Source organism: Rhinatrema bivittatum, chromosome 8 (assembly GCF_901001135.1).
Source record: "Rhinatrema bivittatum chromosome 8, aRhiBiv1.1, whole genome shotgun sequence".
NCBI classification, from domain to species: Eukaryota; Metazoa; Chordata; class Amphibia; order Gymnophiona; family Rhinatrematidae; genus Rhinatrema; species Rhinatrema bivittatum.
The window spans coordinates 31,600,718-31,618,504 of record NC_042622.1 but is presented as its reverse complement, the minus strand read 5'-3'; the positions used below and the strand labels follow the sequence as shown (position 1 = coordinate 31,618,504).

The 17,787-nt window shown below is 47.2% G+C and overlaps 1 protein-coding gene across 7 annotated transcripts in view; it reads left to right on the top strand.

Moving 5' to 3' along the window:
- The window catches only part of CSE1L (chromosome segregation 1 like), a 184,244-nt gene that overhangs the window by 64,848 nt on the left and 101,609 nt on the right, over positions 1–17,787 (top strand). For all 7 annotated transcript variants that reach the window (XM_029612426.1, XM_029612429.1, XM_029612428.1 and 4 more), the window contains 2 exons: positions 918–1,120; positions 8,968–9,052. In XM_029612426.1, coding sequence (XP_029468286.1) covers positions 918–1,120; positions 8,968–9,052 — 288 coding nt within the window. The remainder of the gene's footprint in view (positions 1–917; positions 1,121–8,967; positions 9,053–17,787) is intronic.

Here is a 17,787-nt window from a genome sequence, read left to right as displayed (position 1 = left end):
AGCGTCGATTGTCAGACCCGCTGACAGCCGCCGTTTCCTTATTAGCGCGGACCCTAATTTAAATAAAGAATCGCGTGCCCAGGAGAGGTGCCTGGGCGCATGTCAGGAGAGCGGGCTCTCAACACGGAGCACCGGCTCTCCCATGGAGTTTTTTTTAATCAGCCTGAATGATTTAGTTTTACAGTATCTTCGTAATGAGTTATTTTTCAAATTTGTGCATTATTCTTTGTGCATTTGTTCCAACACTGTGTGGGCAGTTTGGTTCCTTGTCTTTTTTTTAAATCTGTTATTGCACAGTGAAAGTAGCTTAGAAATTATGATACTTATAAATTGTGTTCTGTTATAATAGGATTAAAAATATGTAATGGCGAAACATACTGAAGATCTTATTTTTACAAAATATCACTAGTTTTTGTTAAATTCTTCCTTTAGACTAGAGTCAAAATTCATATGTGGTGATGTGCCTTCAGAATTTGAACACTTCAATGGCTGAAATGTCCAATGTGATTGAAATCCCCCATTTCAGTCTCTTCCAGTGTGTAAATGCTCTGTGTGAGGTATATCCTGAGCAATCTGCCTTTTCAAGAGTTGTCATAATGCAATGCGCATAAACACTTTGAGAAATGACACATTTGGGCATTACATTATTTAGTTTGTTAGGTCATTGAACTGACTTGCAGGATACCTCCCCCCCTCCCCATCTTCAGGGCTTTTAGACTGGTATATATTGAAGTAAAACATTTTCAAAAACTAATTTTGGTTAGCTATAGGTTGATAGCATCGTACTTCCAGTAGGATTCCAGCCAGCTGTAAAACAGTAAGGTAAATGCATGTAATACTATATTGCAAGATTAGCTTGGAATTTTGATGTATTCAGACTTAGGAGCCATTTATTTTTTTTCCCTTGTACTTTGCAGACATTGACACCAGGCGGCGAGCAGCTTGTGATCTGGTGCGTGGCTTGTGCAAGTTCTTTGAAGGACCTGTGACTGGGATCTTTTCTGGCTATGTTAATTCTATGTTACTAGAGTATGCAAAGAATCCATCTACAAACTGGAAACACAAAGATTCAGCCATTTACCTTGTTACTTCTTTGGCATCTAAAGCTCAGACTCAGAAGGTATACCTACTGCTTTCATTTAGACTCTAGGTAGTAATGAATCGAGTTCCTTTTTGTGTTTTTCTCAACCACATAAGTGAATATAAGAATTGGACTCCTAGCCAAAAGGTTTTTATAACTGCATTGTTGATAGAGGGACATAGTTAGATCTTATCAGGATTGATTTAAGCAGGGCAGTAGGCATTTGGTCAGCTGAAACTGATTAATATTTGACAATTTTAAAAATATATGCTGTCAGTTTCTTGAAATCTCGACTTTAAGACAGAAAATCTTATAATTGCAGTGTTGATGGGAGTGTCTTTTAAGCAGTCATGTATTTGAAAAGAATTGTATTGGAATAATTATTTGAGACATTAAGAATTTAAAAGTAAGGGTTTTTGTTTTTTTTGAGTCAATTGTAAGCACTTTGCAAGACAGGGCCTGGGGGAGGGGAGCAACTTGTAAATAGCAACTCAAAAAAGGCTTGAGCACACCAGACTAAGATGCCCACTGTTTAATTCCCTCCCACATTGCCCCTCTACCCAACCACACCAGGGCTTGTTCTAATATAGTCTACCTGGATTAAGAATTGGAAACTAGTTAGTTTAGTAATCTAACAATTCCTTAGGCGTTCTCCGTCAAATAAGTTGATAAAATGAGGACTATCCAATGTATCAACTGTGGAGCCTTTATTTTGAGGCAAGTCATCTGGAAACTTGGGGCTTGCCCCATTTGTTCAGAACCCTCTTCCATGAAAGAGGAATTGGCTCGTATTAAAGCTGAATTAGCTATAATAAAGAAAATATCAGCAACCAACAAAAATTCCCTGTACCCAGATCAGTCCAGACTCCTGGGTCTTACCTCCCTTCCAGCAGATGGAGACAGATGTAGTGTATTTGGATTTTCAGAAGGTGTTTGATGAAGTTCCTCATGAGAGGCTTCTAGGAAAAGTAAAAAGTCATGGGATAGGTGGCGATGTCCTTTCATGGATTTCAAACTGGCTAAAAGACAGGAAATAGTACGATTTAATGGACAATTTTCTCAGTGGAAGGGAGTGGGCAGTGGAGTGCATCAGGGATCTGTATTGGGACCCGTACTTTTCAATATATTTATAAATGATCTGGAAAGAAATACGATGAGTGAGGTAATCAAATTTGCAGATGATACAAAATTGTTCAGAGTAGTTAAATCACAAGCAGATTGTGATAAATTGCAGGAAGACCTTGTGAGACTGGAAAATTGGGCATCAAAATGGCAGATTAAATTTAATGTGGATAAGTGCAAGGTGAAAATGACACACCTAGAGGGCATATATTATGAAGTTATATTCAGAAAACGTTTTTTTTATTAAATATGTTGATACAAAAACAATTTAATAAACCTCTCCTAATACATAGGATCACCTATCTAAACGGTCTCTCAACACATAAAATCCCATACATTCATTACCCTACATACACACTATACATGCATACCCAATCATACCCTCATCATAAAACACCCATCACCTCCAAATATCGATTGAATTTGTTTAGCATATATTCTCATAAACATCGGGTAGAAAAACTACCTCACAAATTAATATTAAGTATATCAATTAATTCCACCTGCTTTCATCTCCACATTATAGCCTTTATGTCGTGTAGTACTGCTACCTCATAATTTTATAAGAGTATCAATATTATCCATAACCCTGATCGTTCGACTGTAAATATCCAACGAAGATCTCGTTTCACCCGTTATCACGGGCTTCCTCAGGGACTCTTTATAATCACAAGCAGAAATCCTTCTTCATGCAAATGAGTTACATATGCTATACTTCTGATACTTTATATTCATCAGCTTCTTCCTTATGATATTTTATACCATCACCGCACATAGATGGGATCCTATGAAATATATATCATTCATATTAGACATAACCTTTGACTCATTATCACTAAAAATATATATAGTCAGCCATATCACCAAAACCTCCAACTAATACCATAATTCCAACCTGCATCACCTTGACCCGGTTTCTTAAAGCCATTCACCATAAATGTACCCAGCGTGATACTCCTTCACCGCACACCATATCCTGTACGTTTCACAGCTTGTTGCATTTATGTATCTAAAACAAACGTATACAAAATATCCATTACTTGCACTCATTGTATCCGGTAGACAGATATACATTACTGCTTGACTCATCTCTTACTCATACTCTAATGCTGCACACTTCACCACATTCTCATCATATAAACTACAAAATGTATTACAAAAAATACCAGAAACCCACACTTACCCACTTTAAACAAAAGCAGCGCTTCACGGTATATTTTACCCGCACTCCTCTGAATCCTTTCAACGGCCTCCGGGGGAAAGGAAACCGCTCTTACAATGAACAATTACTAACCACGCTCAAGCGCGGCGTCCCTTTAAATTGTAAATTCTACCAATGAGCTTTATCCAATGTCGCTTACGTCATCCCCTCACTAAGACACTATCCACACTCTGGCGCAGCGTACCTTTGCATCCAATCACTACCAATCAGCTGTATCAAATGTCACTTGGATCCTCATCTCACTAAACTTTATAGCACACACAAATCCCGAACAAATACATATTGAATCACGGTATATACCTACCCCGAGCTACTATTATTATAACAAACACCGATTCAATATCTTCAACATCATTCTCACCATAGTGAGCAAATGTATTCCTGCAAATATCGCAATGTCTCATAACAACCATGCCACGACAAATCTTCCTACACTTCATGTACCATATCACCATAAGCTAATAGAATGCCTCCCACTCTATCATCTCATTTAAACCCCACGGTTGCACTGTATTCCATAAATAAATGTATTTTTGCTCAATCCTACGCAATGTATTAGTTACATCCCCCTGTTGATTAAATTGACATTGTTGAATCACAAAAAATTTTAAATGATCAACTTCATGTCCTGCCTCCGACCAATGTGACACTAGGGGAGCTCCTACCTTACCTGTTCTCAGTCTAATCTTGTGTTCTATAATACGCAATCTGATTTTACGGGTGGTATATCCAATATATACCAACCCACATGGACATAAAATAGCGTAAATGACCATTAAAGAGTCGCAAGAAAACTCTCCTCTTAATACAAAAGGCTGCTTGTGCTGAGATGCTTGAAATGTACGTATTTCCAATACATTCTCGCAGACTGAACACCCAATACATTTATATTGACCCCACTGATCTTGTCCCACCGGTCTACTAATCCTTGACAACATTGATCGAATATTAATCCCTCTCCGCATAGCAAAGATTGGAGGTTCTTCAAACCCAGGAAGTGTCTGTACAATTTGCCAATGTTTCAATATGCATTTTTTAATGCATTGAGTCTTGGTTGAAAAAGGCAAAGTACAAATGGGTCTGGTGACCTCACTACGTGGACTAGGTTGTAATAAATTACATCTATTCGAATACATTGCCCTTTTATAAGCTCTTTTGATACATTTAGAGGGATACCCCCTCTCTTTAAACTTAACCATCAACGTTTTTGCACAAAGTTTATAATCCTGTACTGTAGAACACATGCGTCTGTATCTTAAAAATTGGCTGAGTGATGGTAGTGGTGGTGACTGCTCTCAGGAGAGAGGGAATCCTGGTCCATCCTTACCTGGACAATCGGCTCATCCGAGCAAAGTCAGAAGGGCAGTGTTGTCAGTCGATTCAACGAGTGATGAAACTGCTGGAATCACTGGGTTGGATCAAGAACCTAGCGAAGAGTCATTTTGAAACCGTCCCAGTCTTTGGAATACCTTGGAGCTCGATTCAATACCCAATTAGGGAAGGTGTTTCTAACCATGGAGAGAGAAGTCAGGTGCTCAGTCTTCTGTGCCTGGCAGTGCCCTGGGGCTGGGATTATTTACAATACAGGTCCTGCATTCTGTGGCTTCTACGCTGAACTTAGTTCCGTGGGCCGTTGCTCATATGTGACCATCGCAGAGAGCTCTGCTGTCTCTGTATAATCTGCTTTTAGAGGAATTTCTGCTTCCTTTGCCACTCCTGGGAGTTCCCAGGTCCAGTCTCTCATGGTGGCTGTCTCAAAGCAATCTGGAGAGAGGAATGGACTTGGAGGTGCACAACTGGGTGGTGGTGACCACAGATGCCAGTTTCAAAGGATGGGGAGCTATTTGTCGAGGCAGATCAGCCCAGGGCCTATGGTCATCAGAGGAGTTGTCCTGGTCCATCAATCGTTTGGAGACCAGAGCTGTTCGCAAAGTGTTGCTGGTGTTTCTCCCACTCATACAGGGAAGGTCCATGCAGGCGCTTTCAGACAATGCGAAGACGGTAGCGTACATCAATCTTCAGAGCAGAACGAAGAGTCGGGAAGTGCAGGAGGCACAGGATATGTTCCTGTGGGCGGAGAGTCATCAAACACTAAGAAGATCCCATGCTACTGATGCAATTAATTGCACTGGCTATTCCCTAAGTAAACTTGATTAATAGCCGTTAATGGACTTCTCCAAGAACTTATCCAAACCTTTTTGAACCCAGCTACACTAACTGCACTAACCATATCCTCTGGCAACAAATTCCAAAGCTTTATTGTGCGTTGAGTGAAAAAGAATTTTCTCCGATTAGTCTTAAATGTGCTACTTGCTAACTTTATGGAATGCCCCCAGTCCCTTCTTTTATTAGAAAGTGTAAATAACCGATTCACATCTACTCATTCTAGATCTCTCATGATCTTAAAGACCTCTATCATATCCCCCCTCAGCCGTCTCTTCTCCAAGCTGAACAGCCCTAACCTCTTCAGCCTTTCCTCATAGGGGAGCTGTTCCATCCCCTTTATCATCTTGGTTGCCCTTCTCTGTATCTTCTCCATCGCAACATGTCTTTTTTGAGATGCGGCGACCAGAATTGTAGACAATATTCAAGGTGCGGTCTCACCATGGGAGAGAGATAGAGGCATTATGACATTTTCCGTTTTATTCACCATTCCCTTCCTAATAATTCCTAACATTCTGTTTGCTTTTTTGACTGCTGCAGCACACTGAGCCGACGATTTTAAAGTATTATCCACTATGATGCCTAGATCTTTTTCCTGGGTGGTAGCTCCTAATATGGAACTTAACATCGTGTAACTACAGCAAGGGTTATTTTTCCCTATATGCAACACCTTGCACTTGTCCACATTAAATTTCATCTGCCATTTGGATGCCCAATCTTGCAGTCTTGCAAGGTCCTCCTGTAATGTATCACAATCCGCTTGTAATTTAACTACGCTGAATAATTTTGTTTCATCCACAAATTTGATAACCTCACTCGTCGTATTCCTTTCCAGATCATTTATAAATATATTGAAAAGCACCAGTCCAAGTACAGATCCCTGAGGCACTCCACTGTTTACCCTTTTCCACTGAGAAAATTGACCATTTAATCCTACTCTCTGTTTCCCTTCTTTTAACCAGTTTGTAATCCACGAAAGGACATCTCCTCCTATCCCATGACTTTTTAGTTTTCTTAGAAGCCTCTCATGAGGGACTTTGTCAAACGCCTTCTGAAAATCCAAATACACTACGTCTACTGGTTCACCTTTATCCACATGTTTATTAACCCCTTCAAAAAAATGAAGCAGATTTGTGAGGCAAGACTTCCCTTGGGTAAATCCATGTTGATTGTGTTCCATTAAACCATGTCTTTCTATATGCTCTACGATTTTGATCTTGAGAATAGTTTCCACTATTGTTCCTGGCACTGAAGTCAGGCTCACTGGTCTATAGTTACCCGGATCGCCCCTGGAGCCTTTTTAAAATATTGGGGTTACATTGGCCACCCTCCAGTCTTCAGGTAGAATGGATGATTTTAATGATAGGCCGACAGACCGGTTGCTGTTTGGGTTTCCCCTGTGGTCTCTCATAGGGAGAGTGTTGCGGCATATTGAGCTTCATCCAGGCAGGGTGATTCTAGTAGCTCCCAAGTGACCACGTCGTCCGTGGTTTGCAGACCTGATTTATCTGGTGGTGGACGGGCCCATGCGTTTGTCGCATCTTCCAGGGTTACTGCAGCAGGAGCCTATATTTTCAGACCGAGTGAATTGTTTTTGTCTAGCAGCCTGGCTTTTGAAAGGCAGCAGCTCCACGGGAAAGGTTACTTGGAACCGGTTATTACTACTTTGCTTCATGTGAGAAAGTTGTCCACTTCTCTGGCTTATGTCTGGGTTTGGAGAACCTTTGAGTCCTGGTGTTTACAGAATGACTTGTAGCCTCTGAAGGTGGATGTTCCGCAAGTGTTATCCTTCTTATAGAGCGGGTTGGCTAAGGGCTTGGCCTATAATTTGTTTCAGGTTCAGGTGGTGGCCTTAGGTTGCCTTCGAGGTAAGGTACGGGGAAGGACCCTGGTAGCCTATCTGGATGTAATGCATTGCTTGAGAGGGGCTAAGCATCTGCGTCCTCTGCTCCGGAAGGTTTGTCTGGAGTGGAACCTTAACTTGGTTCTTAGAGTTCTGTGTGGTCCTCCCTTTGAACCAGTTTGACTAGCTTCCTTGAAGGGCTTAACCTTGAAGGCGGTTTTCCTGGTGGCTATTTGTTCACTAGAAGAATTTCGGAGCTACAAGCTTTCTCATGTAGATATTCTTTTTTTAAGGATTTTAGAAGATGGACTGTCATTGCGTACAGTGCCTTCCTTTCTGCCTAAAGTGATTTTATCTTTTCATCTTAATCAGATGGTGGAACTTCTGGCGTTTCCAAAGTTTGATCGCAATGCTCCTATGGCAAGGGCTTTGCACTTGTTGGATGTGCAGTGGATTTTTTTGCGCTATCTTAAGGTCACGAATCTGTTTCGAAGATCCGATCATCTTTGTCTTGTTTGGGCCAAAGAAGGGCAGTACAACTTCCAAGGCCTCGATTGCAAGATGGTTGAGAGAGGCAATCAATACAGCTTACATCTGTAAAGGCAAGTCAGTTTTGGAAGGGTGGCGGGCGCATTCTACTACGGTGCATGCAACGTCTTGGGCAGAGTTTCAGTTCATATCTCCACAGGAGATTTGTCGAGCAGTGATGTGGCCTTCTATGCACATTTTCTCTAGGCATTACCTCCTGGATGTGCAGTCACCGGAGGAAGCGATTTTTGGGGAAAGTGTTGCTCGCAGGTTTTTCAGATTCCCGCCCAGTTTAGGGGAGCTTGGGTACGTCCCACTTGTCTGGACTGATCTGGAGTACGAACAGGAAAGGAAAATTTGTTCTAACCTGATAATTTCTGTTCCTGTAGTACCTCAGATAAGTCCCAATGGAAAGACTTCCTCGCTTCTGGACATGGTTGACACAGTATACACTCATGTGCAGAGTAATGAGTGTACCGGTAGATATATATGTTTATTCTTAGTGTTCATCAAGGGGTCCTAGTTCTAGGGGTCTCCAGCTGGTTCTCTGCTCGCCCGTTGTTTGTTTGGGGTATGTTAGTTTATTAGTCTGTTAGTTTGGTCATCATGGCTTGGGTACAGGTCAATACTGAGGGACTGCAGGTGGCACTCTCAGATATGTGGCAGTGCCTAAAAGTTCTTGTTCTCTGCCTCCATCTGCTTGTAGGGATGCATAAACCCACTTATCTGGACTGATCTGTGATACTACAGGAATGAAAATTATCAGGTAAGAACACATTTTCCTTTGGGTAGAAAGCTGACATCCAGAACCTCCAGATTAGCTATATTCCAAATGTACAGGTTTTGATAATGAAAGTTTTCGGTAAGTTCAGTTATATAAATCCCCAGTATTGTAAAGTAGACTTAGCCTTTTAAAGAATCTTCTGTCCAGTTTTTGTTGTATGATCTTATTATAAAGGTGTTCTCTAAATACGAAAACACTGACTGATTTTATTTATAATTTTATAGCATGGAATAACGCAAGCAAATGAACTTGTGAACTTGTCTGAATTCTTTGTGAATCACATTCTGCCTGATTTGAAGTCTGCAAATGGTAAGTTGGTTTTGTTATCTATCTATTGCACCTTGTAGTAGTAATAGCATGTTCTATTGCACCTTGTAGTAGTAATAGCATGTTTCCTTATCCAGTCCAGATGCATGGATTTACACCGCCTGCTAGCAGGTGGAGATGCAGCCTTGAGGGCGCAGGCATTCTCAGTGTCTGGACTGGTCTAGCAGAATGATAAAGAGAAATTTAATTCCATCTCATCCTGCTACACCAGTCCAGCCCTTAACAAGTGGGCTATTTTCCCCTTCCAGCAGACGAAGGCAGACAACATTGTTTTCTTCTGACATCACAGCCACTACTTAGGAGGTGGTGCTACCAGCAGGAATCCAGTATTTCCCTGTACGTACCCGGATCAGTCCAGAGTCCTGGTTTTGCCTCCCCTCCAGCAGATGGAGACAGAAGTTTTAACGGACTCCGTCCTATACCCCTGAGATGCCACCTAGAATCTGCCAGTATTTCTCTGTCTCCAGCAGATGGAGGTGCAAAACTTTAGTCTGGGTTTGATGTTAGGTTTTTAGTTTGGTATTTGTTCCTTCGGGAATCTTAAAAAAAAAACACCAAAGAGAGAAGATATCTCTTTAAGCCTCCCAGGGGGTTTCTAGGTCCTGGGACCGTCCCGCCCCTGGTAACAGAAGTTCTGGAGCAGAGGGTTGGGAGCCCGTGGAGCCCTGTTCACTCACCCTCTGAAGATCTGCACACAGGAAAAAACAATGCTGAGGTGATTTATTTAATTTCTGAGCCCGCCTAGCGGTCTCTTTTGGCCCTCCTTCCTTCCGACGCTATTTTCGCCGTCCTTTTCAGTTCCTATGAGCTCCCGGGGGTTTGTCTTGGTCGCACTGGTTCTTTGTTCCAGCCCCGATCCTAATTTAGTTCGGGAATCGTGCTGCATGGTATGGCCTGCGGGCCGGAGTTTGTACCGGGTGTTTGTCGGGAGGGGAAGGCTCTTTGGGGAAGATGATTCCGGCGAAATCGCAGCAGCTCTAGAACATGCAGGGACCCTGGGAGGGCAGAATTGCTGCGGCAGCCTCAGGACCCTTTTCTCCTCAGCACAGGTACTGAAGCCTTACTGATAATGTTCAGGGAGCAGGGGAAGGCTGCCCTGGGGGAGGGGAGCTCCCCGCCACCTCTTTTGCCGCGTCCTGCTGCCCCGGGGGGGGGGCGACTTGCAGGCAGATCAGATCTCTTCCTCAGAGGAGGAATAGGGGAAAGACTCTGAGTCTTCTTCCTTGTTCTCCTCCGATTTCCTTTTGTTGCTGCATAAAGCCTTCAAAGAATGGAAAGCAGCAAAGAGCCAGGGTACTAAGGTACCCTGTGAGGTCCTGGTGTCACTGGGGGCTGGGACAGGAGCCTCATCACTCCACAAGTGTACTAAGTCACACAGTGGCATAGAAGCCCCCAAGGCCAAACGCCCTCTCTGGTCCGGTGGACAGTTCAGATACGAACGATGCGGATGAAGGGGAGTCTCCTCCGCAAGCCCCTGGTGAGGGACCAGATGCGGATCAGGATCTCCAGCTTGCCAAGCCAGTGGACGTGCCTCTAGTGGAGGGTGATGATCCCAAAGTGGTTTGCCTGTTCAGAAGGGATGAACTAGGTCTACTTATCCCGGCCATTCTGGAGGAGCTGGGCATTGAGGTTCCTCCGGAGGACTCGCGGTTTGGGGCTATGGATCCGGTGATGGTGGGGCTCAGGGGTCCAGCTCGATCCTTTCTGTTTCATATGTCTGTTACAGATCTTTTGTTTGAGTGGGACACTCCAGACCTTGGTTTAAAGGTAAGGCGGGCTATGGACAAGTTATACCCGCTTCCAGAGGAAGCGCTGGACCTCCTTATGGTCCCTAAGATGGACGCCACGGTCTCGGCAGTGACCAAGAAAACCACCATCCCAGTAACAGGAGCCACTGCCCTGAAGGATTTGTAAGATCGCAAATTGGAGTTGCAACTTAAAAAGATTTGAGGTTTCTGCCCTAGGAGTCGGGGCTGCTATGTGCAGCAGTTTCGCGCTACGAGCCAGTCTCCGCTGGGTGCAGGATTTGCAAGCAGCAGCATCCCTTTCTGCGAGTGAGGCAGTGCAAGCGGGGCGCCTGGAGGCAGCGGTAGCTTACAGTGCTGACGTGCTTTATGATCCGTTACGGATGTCTGGCAGGACGATGATCTTGGCCATGTCCGCCCGCAGGCTCCTCTGGCTTAGACACTGAGCTGCGGATGTTTCGTCTAAGGCTCAACTGGGTTCCTTACCCTTCAAGGGTAAGCTGCTTTTCGGGCAACAATTGGAGGGCATGATAAAATTTCTGGGGGAGAATAAAGTCCATTGGTTGCCGGAGGATTAGACCCAGGACGAAAGGATCCTTTCCTCAACAGGCGAGATTTTGGGGAAATCGCCGGTTTCGCTCTTCATGGTCCGCCGGTTCGTCCTTTCGACAGGGTCCTAGCTGCCAATCTTCTTGGAATCAGTGCTTTCGAGGGCGCTGGCCTGCCAGAGATGGAGCCCCACAATCTCATGGGGGTCCCAAGTCAGTGCAATGAAACGAGGCCGGTCCACTCTTCCGTCCCAAGAATAGGGGGGAGGTTATTCCTTTTTCTAGAAGAGTGGACCAACTTAACCTCAGATTAGTGGGTCAGTATAGTTGAACACGGTTACGCTTTAGATTTTGCTTGGCCGATCCACGAGTGGTACATGGTTTCCCCATGCGGGTACCACCAAAAACACCGGGCGGTACAAGACACTCTGCGGCGGTTACAGGACCTAGGCGCCATAGATCCAGTACCCGCAGGAGAGCTCGGGCGAAGGCACTACTTCATCTATTTCGTGGTGCCCAAGAAGGGAGGGCACCTTCCGCCCATCCTAGACTTAAAGGAGTCAATCGGACTCTAAAGGTGCCTCGTTTTCGGATGGGCACTCTTCGCTCGGTGATAGTCTGTACACAAAGGGGAATTTCTAGCGCCTCTGGATCTGACAAGCTTATTTACACATTTCCTGGCGTGTAGCCAGATGGACTCAGAACGAATGGGTATAGTGTGCTCGTGCTAGCAGTTGGAGACGGATCTGACGTCAGCACAGGTGTATTTATACCCCCATAGGAAGCGTAGCAACTTAGTAATTTCCGTCTCCAAAGCAGTTTGGAGAGCCTGCACGCTCGCGGAGCGTGTTTTCCAAATCTACTTTCTACTTTTCTTTTTCTAACAACTTCTACAGCATCGAGCCCCACACTCCTGCGGTGATACCCTAAGGTCCCTCCCCCAGTAGAGTTTCACGTGGTGATTTCCGTGATCCCCCGGAGGTTTAAGTCCTCGGTCCGGTGGCCGAATCGCGGCAGGGACACAGCCCCTGGGCGAGGTTCGGGTGAGGCTTACGAGGCGCCTCGGTCCCGGCGTGGACGAGGCAGCGGGTGCATATCCTCAAACGCGGCGGTGAAGGTATTTCCCCTCTCCCACCGCCCGGGTTCCAGCTGGGAAGCGCTGAGGATCAGGTAAGGTGTACGGCTTTTACTTCTGGTCTCCGAGGAACCGAGGATCGGCGGCGTGGCACGCCGTGGAGGGCGCCATTTTGTGGCCTTGTTCAGGTATTGAGCGCCCGTGATAGGCGCAGATCTATGACTATGCGCATATTCTATTCCTCCTTGTGCGTATATTGCTAACCCTTATTGCTAAGCGCATGTTGAATACCATTAAGCGTGTATTGCTAACCGCTTATTGCTGAGAGCATATTGAATGACATTGAGCGTGTATTGCTAACCGCTTATTGCTGAGAGCATATTGAATGACATTGAGCGTGTATTGCTAACCGCTTATTGCTGTGAGCATATTGAATGACATTGAGCAAGTATTGCTAACCGCTTATTGCTGAGAGCATATTGCATACCATTGAGCGCGTCTTGCTAAACCGCTTCTTGCTGAGAGCATATTGAATAACATTGAGCGTGTATTGCTAACCGCTTATTGCTGAGAGCATATTGAATTACATTGAGCGTATATTGCAATTGTGCGCCTGTTGTATTAAGCGCATATTGCTGCCGCATATTATTATTGTGCGCCTGTTGTATTCCGCGCATATTGCTGCCGCATATTATTAAGCGCCTGTTGTGCTCAGCGCATATTGCTGCCGCATATTATTCAATGGAACAGAACGCCTCAGCGTCTTCAGCGGGGGCGCCTCCTGCCTCCGGCATTAAAGCCCTCGGCCTTTGCTCCGCATGCCAGCTTAGAGCCACGCACAGTGAAGAGCCAGACTCCCTATGTGCCCAATGTGAGGAGGCCGTGGGACCCTCGGGCCAGGACCAGTCTCAGCCACGATTTGCTGACAGTTCCCCAGGGGCTACCCCGGATTTAGCGGTCAGTCTCGACCAATCGGGAATCCCGGGGGATCTTGTACCCCGGCGATTAGAGGCTGCTTCAATTTCCTGGGTGGATCTCTTTAAGGGGATTCATGCCTTTGTACAGATGCAAACGGCGTCCCGTCCAGGCCCTGCGGTTCCAGTTGTTCCTGCTGTTTCTGCGGTCCCTGCGGTGCCTGCGACTGCGACGGCTGCCGCTGCGGTGGCGGCTCCAGCGGATACTGTTCCTGGACCCTCACGCCCTTATCGTGAGCGGGACCTCCCGCCGCTGGACAGTCCAGATCAGTCAGACCAGGAGGTTTCACCAGACGAGTCTTGAACTCCCGGACGAGGGGGAACTTCCCCCAGGGATTGAGCCATATAGAACCATGCGGCGGTTCTTCCCTAAGGAGGATCTCTTGGACCTGGTGTCCCAGTGCCTGGCGGAGTTGGATATTACAGGTCCCAGCGCTACAGTGCCCTCTGCGCAGAACCCCCTGCTGGAAGGTCTTCGTCCTACAGCCCGCCATTTTCCATTCTTGCAAGCAGCACAACAACTGATAGATTTAGAATGGGCTGCACCAGCGGCCTCATTCAAAGGGGGTCGGGCCCTGACGGGCATGTACCCACTGGCGCCGGCTATCCAGGAGCTGCTGGCGTGCCCTCAGGTGGACGCCTTGATTAGCGCTGTGGTCAAGCGCACTACCATTCCAGTTGAAGGGGGGGCGGCCCTCAAGGAGCCTCATGACCGGCAACTGGACACCATTCTGAAACAGACTTTTGAGGTGGCAGCTCTATCTTTGCGGATCGCAACCTGCTGCACAGTGGTGACGTGTGCCTGTTTGTCACAGGTCAGGAACAACGCTCCAGCAGCAGACATGGAGTCCGCTCTCTCGTTCCTCACAGATGCTGCATCAGACCTAGTCCGAACAGCCAAGGGGATCTCATCCTCCGTAGCTGCCAGGAGGCAGCTCTGGATCCGGAAATGGTCAGCCGATGCGCCTTCAAAGACACGCCTCACCAGATTGCCCTTTCAGGGCTCTTTCCTGTTTGGCAGCGACCTTGATAAACTGGCCAGCACGTGGGGCGCTTCTCCAGTACCTCGACTGCCGGAAGATCAGTTCAGGAGGAATCAGCGTGCCTTTCCAAGGCCCTCCAGGGGTAGAAGCTCCCAGCGCTTCATTCCCTACAGGAGTCGCTACCAGGCACCTCGTCCTCAGGCCAGGAACCAGTCCTTTCGGACCAAGCAGCGCAAGAGGGGAGCAGGCCCGGGCTCCGGTCCCGGCCGCGCCTCACAATGAGAATCCGCCGATCCATCTGGGGGACGGAGCCATAGGGGACAAGTTAACCCTCTTCTACCCCAGATGGGTCGAGATTACGTCGGACCAGTGGGTCCCTGCCATCATCCGAGAGGGGTATTATCTGGACTTTCATCATCTCCCTCCGGACAAGTTTGTGGAATCTTCCTGTCCCACACACAAGAAGGCAGCATTGGAAGCTACCCTGGCGAGACTCCTGTCCTTGAAAGCAATCATCCCAGTACCTGCCTGGGAAGTGAATTCTGGACACTATTCCATTTATTTCATGGTACCCAAGAAAGGGGGCACTTTTCGGCCCGTACTGGACCTCAAGTCGGTCAATCGATACTTACGGGTCCCGAGGTTTCGCATGGAAACTCTGAGGTCCGTCAAGACCGCAGTACAGCCAGGAGAATTCCTCATGGCGTTAGACCTGTCAGAAGCCTATCTGCATATCCCGATCCATCCGGATCATCAGCGCTACCTATGCTTCAAGGTTCTAGGACGCCACTTCCAGTTCCGGGCTCTGCCCTTCGGGTTGGCCATGTCACCGCGGACCTTCACCAAGGTGGTCGTAGTGGTAGCAGCGGCACTCAGGCAGGAAGGAATTCTGGTCCATCCCTACCTAGATGACTGGTTGATCAGGGCGAAATCTCGAGAGGAGAGCCATCGGACAACCGACAGAGTGATCGCCCTTCTGGAAAGCTTGGGCTGGGTAATCAACCTCAGCAAGAGTTGCCTACAGCCTTCCCAGTCACTGGAATACCTGGGAGTACAGTTCAACACCCAGGCAGACAGTCAGTCTCACTGCCAAGAGAAAGTTGAAACTTCAGCAGCGTATCCAGTACTTGATGGGAGCCAGTCGGCCCATAGCTTGGGATTATCTGCAGGTTCTCGATCTCATGGCATCCACTCTGGAAGTGGTACCTTGGGCAAGGGCCCGTATGAGACCTCTACAGCACTCCCTGCTCTCTCGCTGGAGCCCCCGGCTACGGAACTATTCCACGCACCTACCTCTGCCAGCCAGAGTACGGACCCAGTTACCGTGGTGGTTGCAGTCCAACCACATGAGCAGGGGGTCGAAGATGTCCTCCCCCACGTGGACTCTGCTCACCACAGATGCCAGCCTGAGCGGCTGGGGAGCACACTGCGAAGAACTCGCCACACAAGGGTGGTGGAACAGAGAAGAGTCAGCGTGGAACATCAACCGTCTAGAGGCCCGGGCAATCCGATTGGCATGCCTTCGATTTGCTCACAGACTGAAGAACAGAGCAGTCTGAGTGATGTCCGACAACGCCACCACGGTGGCATACATCAATTGTCAGGGTGGAACCAGAAGCCGACAGGTATCTCTGGAGATCGCCCTACTGATGGCTTGGGCAGAGGCGAATCTTCAGGACATCTCCGCCGTCCACATTGCCGGGAAGGACAACACCACGGCAGACTTCCTCAGCAGAGAAAGCCTAAATCCGGGAGAGTGGCAGCTGTCACCCACAGCCTTCCAGATGATTGTGGATCACTGGGGGATTCCGGACATGGATTTACTGGCGGACGTTCTGAGTCCATCTGTCTACACTAAGGAAAAGGAGATTATCAGGTAAGTAATCTCAACATTCCTATACGCCCGGATCATCAGAAATATTTGCGGTTTGCGATCTGGGGCATCATTTTAAATTTTGCGCCCTACTGTTTGGTCTGGTGATGGTGCCCAGAGTCTTCACCAAGGTGATGGTGGTTGTAGCAGCGGCCCTGCAAAAGGAGGGGATTCTGGTACACCCCTACCTGGACGATTGGCTGATTCGAGCGAAGTCAGAACACTTTTGCAGAACAGCGGTGCAGAGGGTACTACAGATGTTGAGCTCGTTGGGTTGGGTGGTCAACCCCGAAGAGTCACCTGGTTCCCTCCCAGTTCTTGGAGTTTTTGGGTGCACGGTTCGACACAATCTTGGGAAAGGTTTTTTTTTACAGAAGAAAGATTGTCCAAGCTTCTCACTCAGGTGGAGTCCTTGCGATCCATGCCTCGTTCCAGGGTCGGGGATTATTTACAGGTCCTTGGTTCGATGGCTTCCATTCTCTAAGTGGTGACCTGGGCCTTGTTCTCCTGGTGGAATCCACTCTCTGAACAGTTTCATCTTGTCCTCCCACTGACTGATTCGGCACGGTCCAGTCTTCTTTGGTGGCTGTGTCCAGATAATTTACGGCAGGGGGTGGATTTGGAAATTCCCTCCTGGATAGTGGTAACCACTGATGCCAGCTTCTCCGGATGGGGAGCGGTTTGTCAAGGAACGGCAGTGCAAAGCCAATGGACAAGAATGGAATCCTCCTGGTCGATCAATCGGTTGAAAACCAAAGTAGTTTGGTTGGCGCTGCAGGCCCTCCTTCCTTTAGTAGAAAGACTATCCGTGAGGGTACTCTCCGACAATGCGACAATGGTGGCTTACATCAATCATCAGGGGGGAACCAGGAGTCGTCCGGTGGCGGCAGAAGCTCAGCTTTTAATCAGCTGTGCAGAACAACACCTCTACAAGATTGCAGCCTCTCACATTGCCGGGGTAGACAATGTGCAAGCCGATTTTCTCAGCCGCCACCAGTTGGACCCGGGGGAGTGGGAACTCTCCAAAGAGGCCTTTTGTCTTCCTTGCACATGCTGGACCGTGCCCTACATGGATCTCATGGCGACCTGCTGCAATACCAAGGCTCCTCGATTTTTCAGTTGGCTCTAGTCCTTCCCTGGCCAAAGGATGTTCCGTTGTACGTCTTTCCGCTGTGGCCGTTGGTCGGAAAAGTTTTGCGCCGCATTGAAGCTCATCCGTGCAAGGTGATACTCATGGCATTGGAGTGGCAGAGGTGTCCATGGTTTGCTGACCTTCTAAATCTAGCAGTAGTCGGTCCGCTGAGATTTTGGCCGTCTCTGAATCTCCTGCAACAAGGCCCCGTCTGTTTCGGACTGGTAGATCGCTTTTGTCTAACGGCATGGCTTTTGAAAGGCAGCAATTGAGTAAGGGTTACTCAAATGCGATTATTGCCACGCTCTTACATTCCCGTAAAACTTCTACCTCTATGGCATACATTAGAGTTTGGGGAGTGTTTGAATCCTGGTGTTTAGACCACGA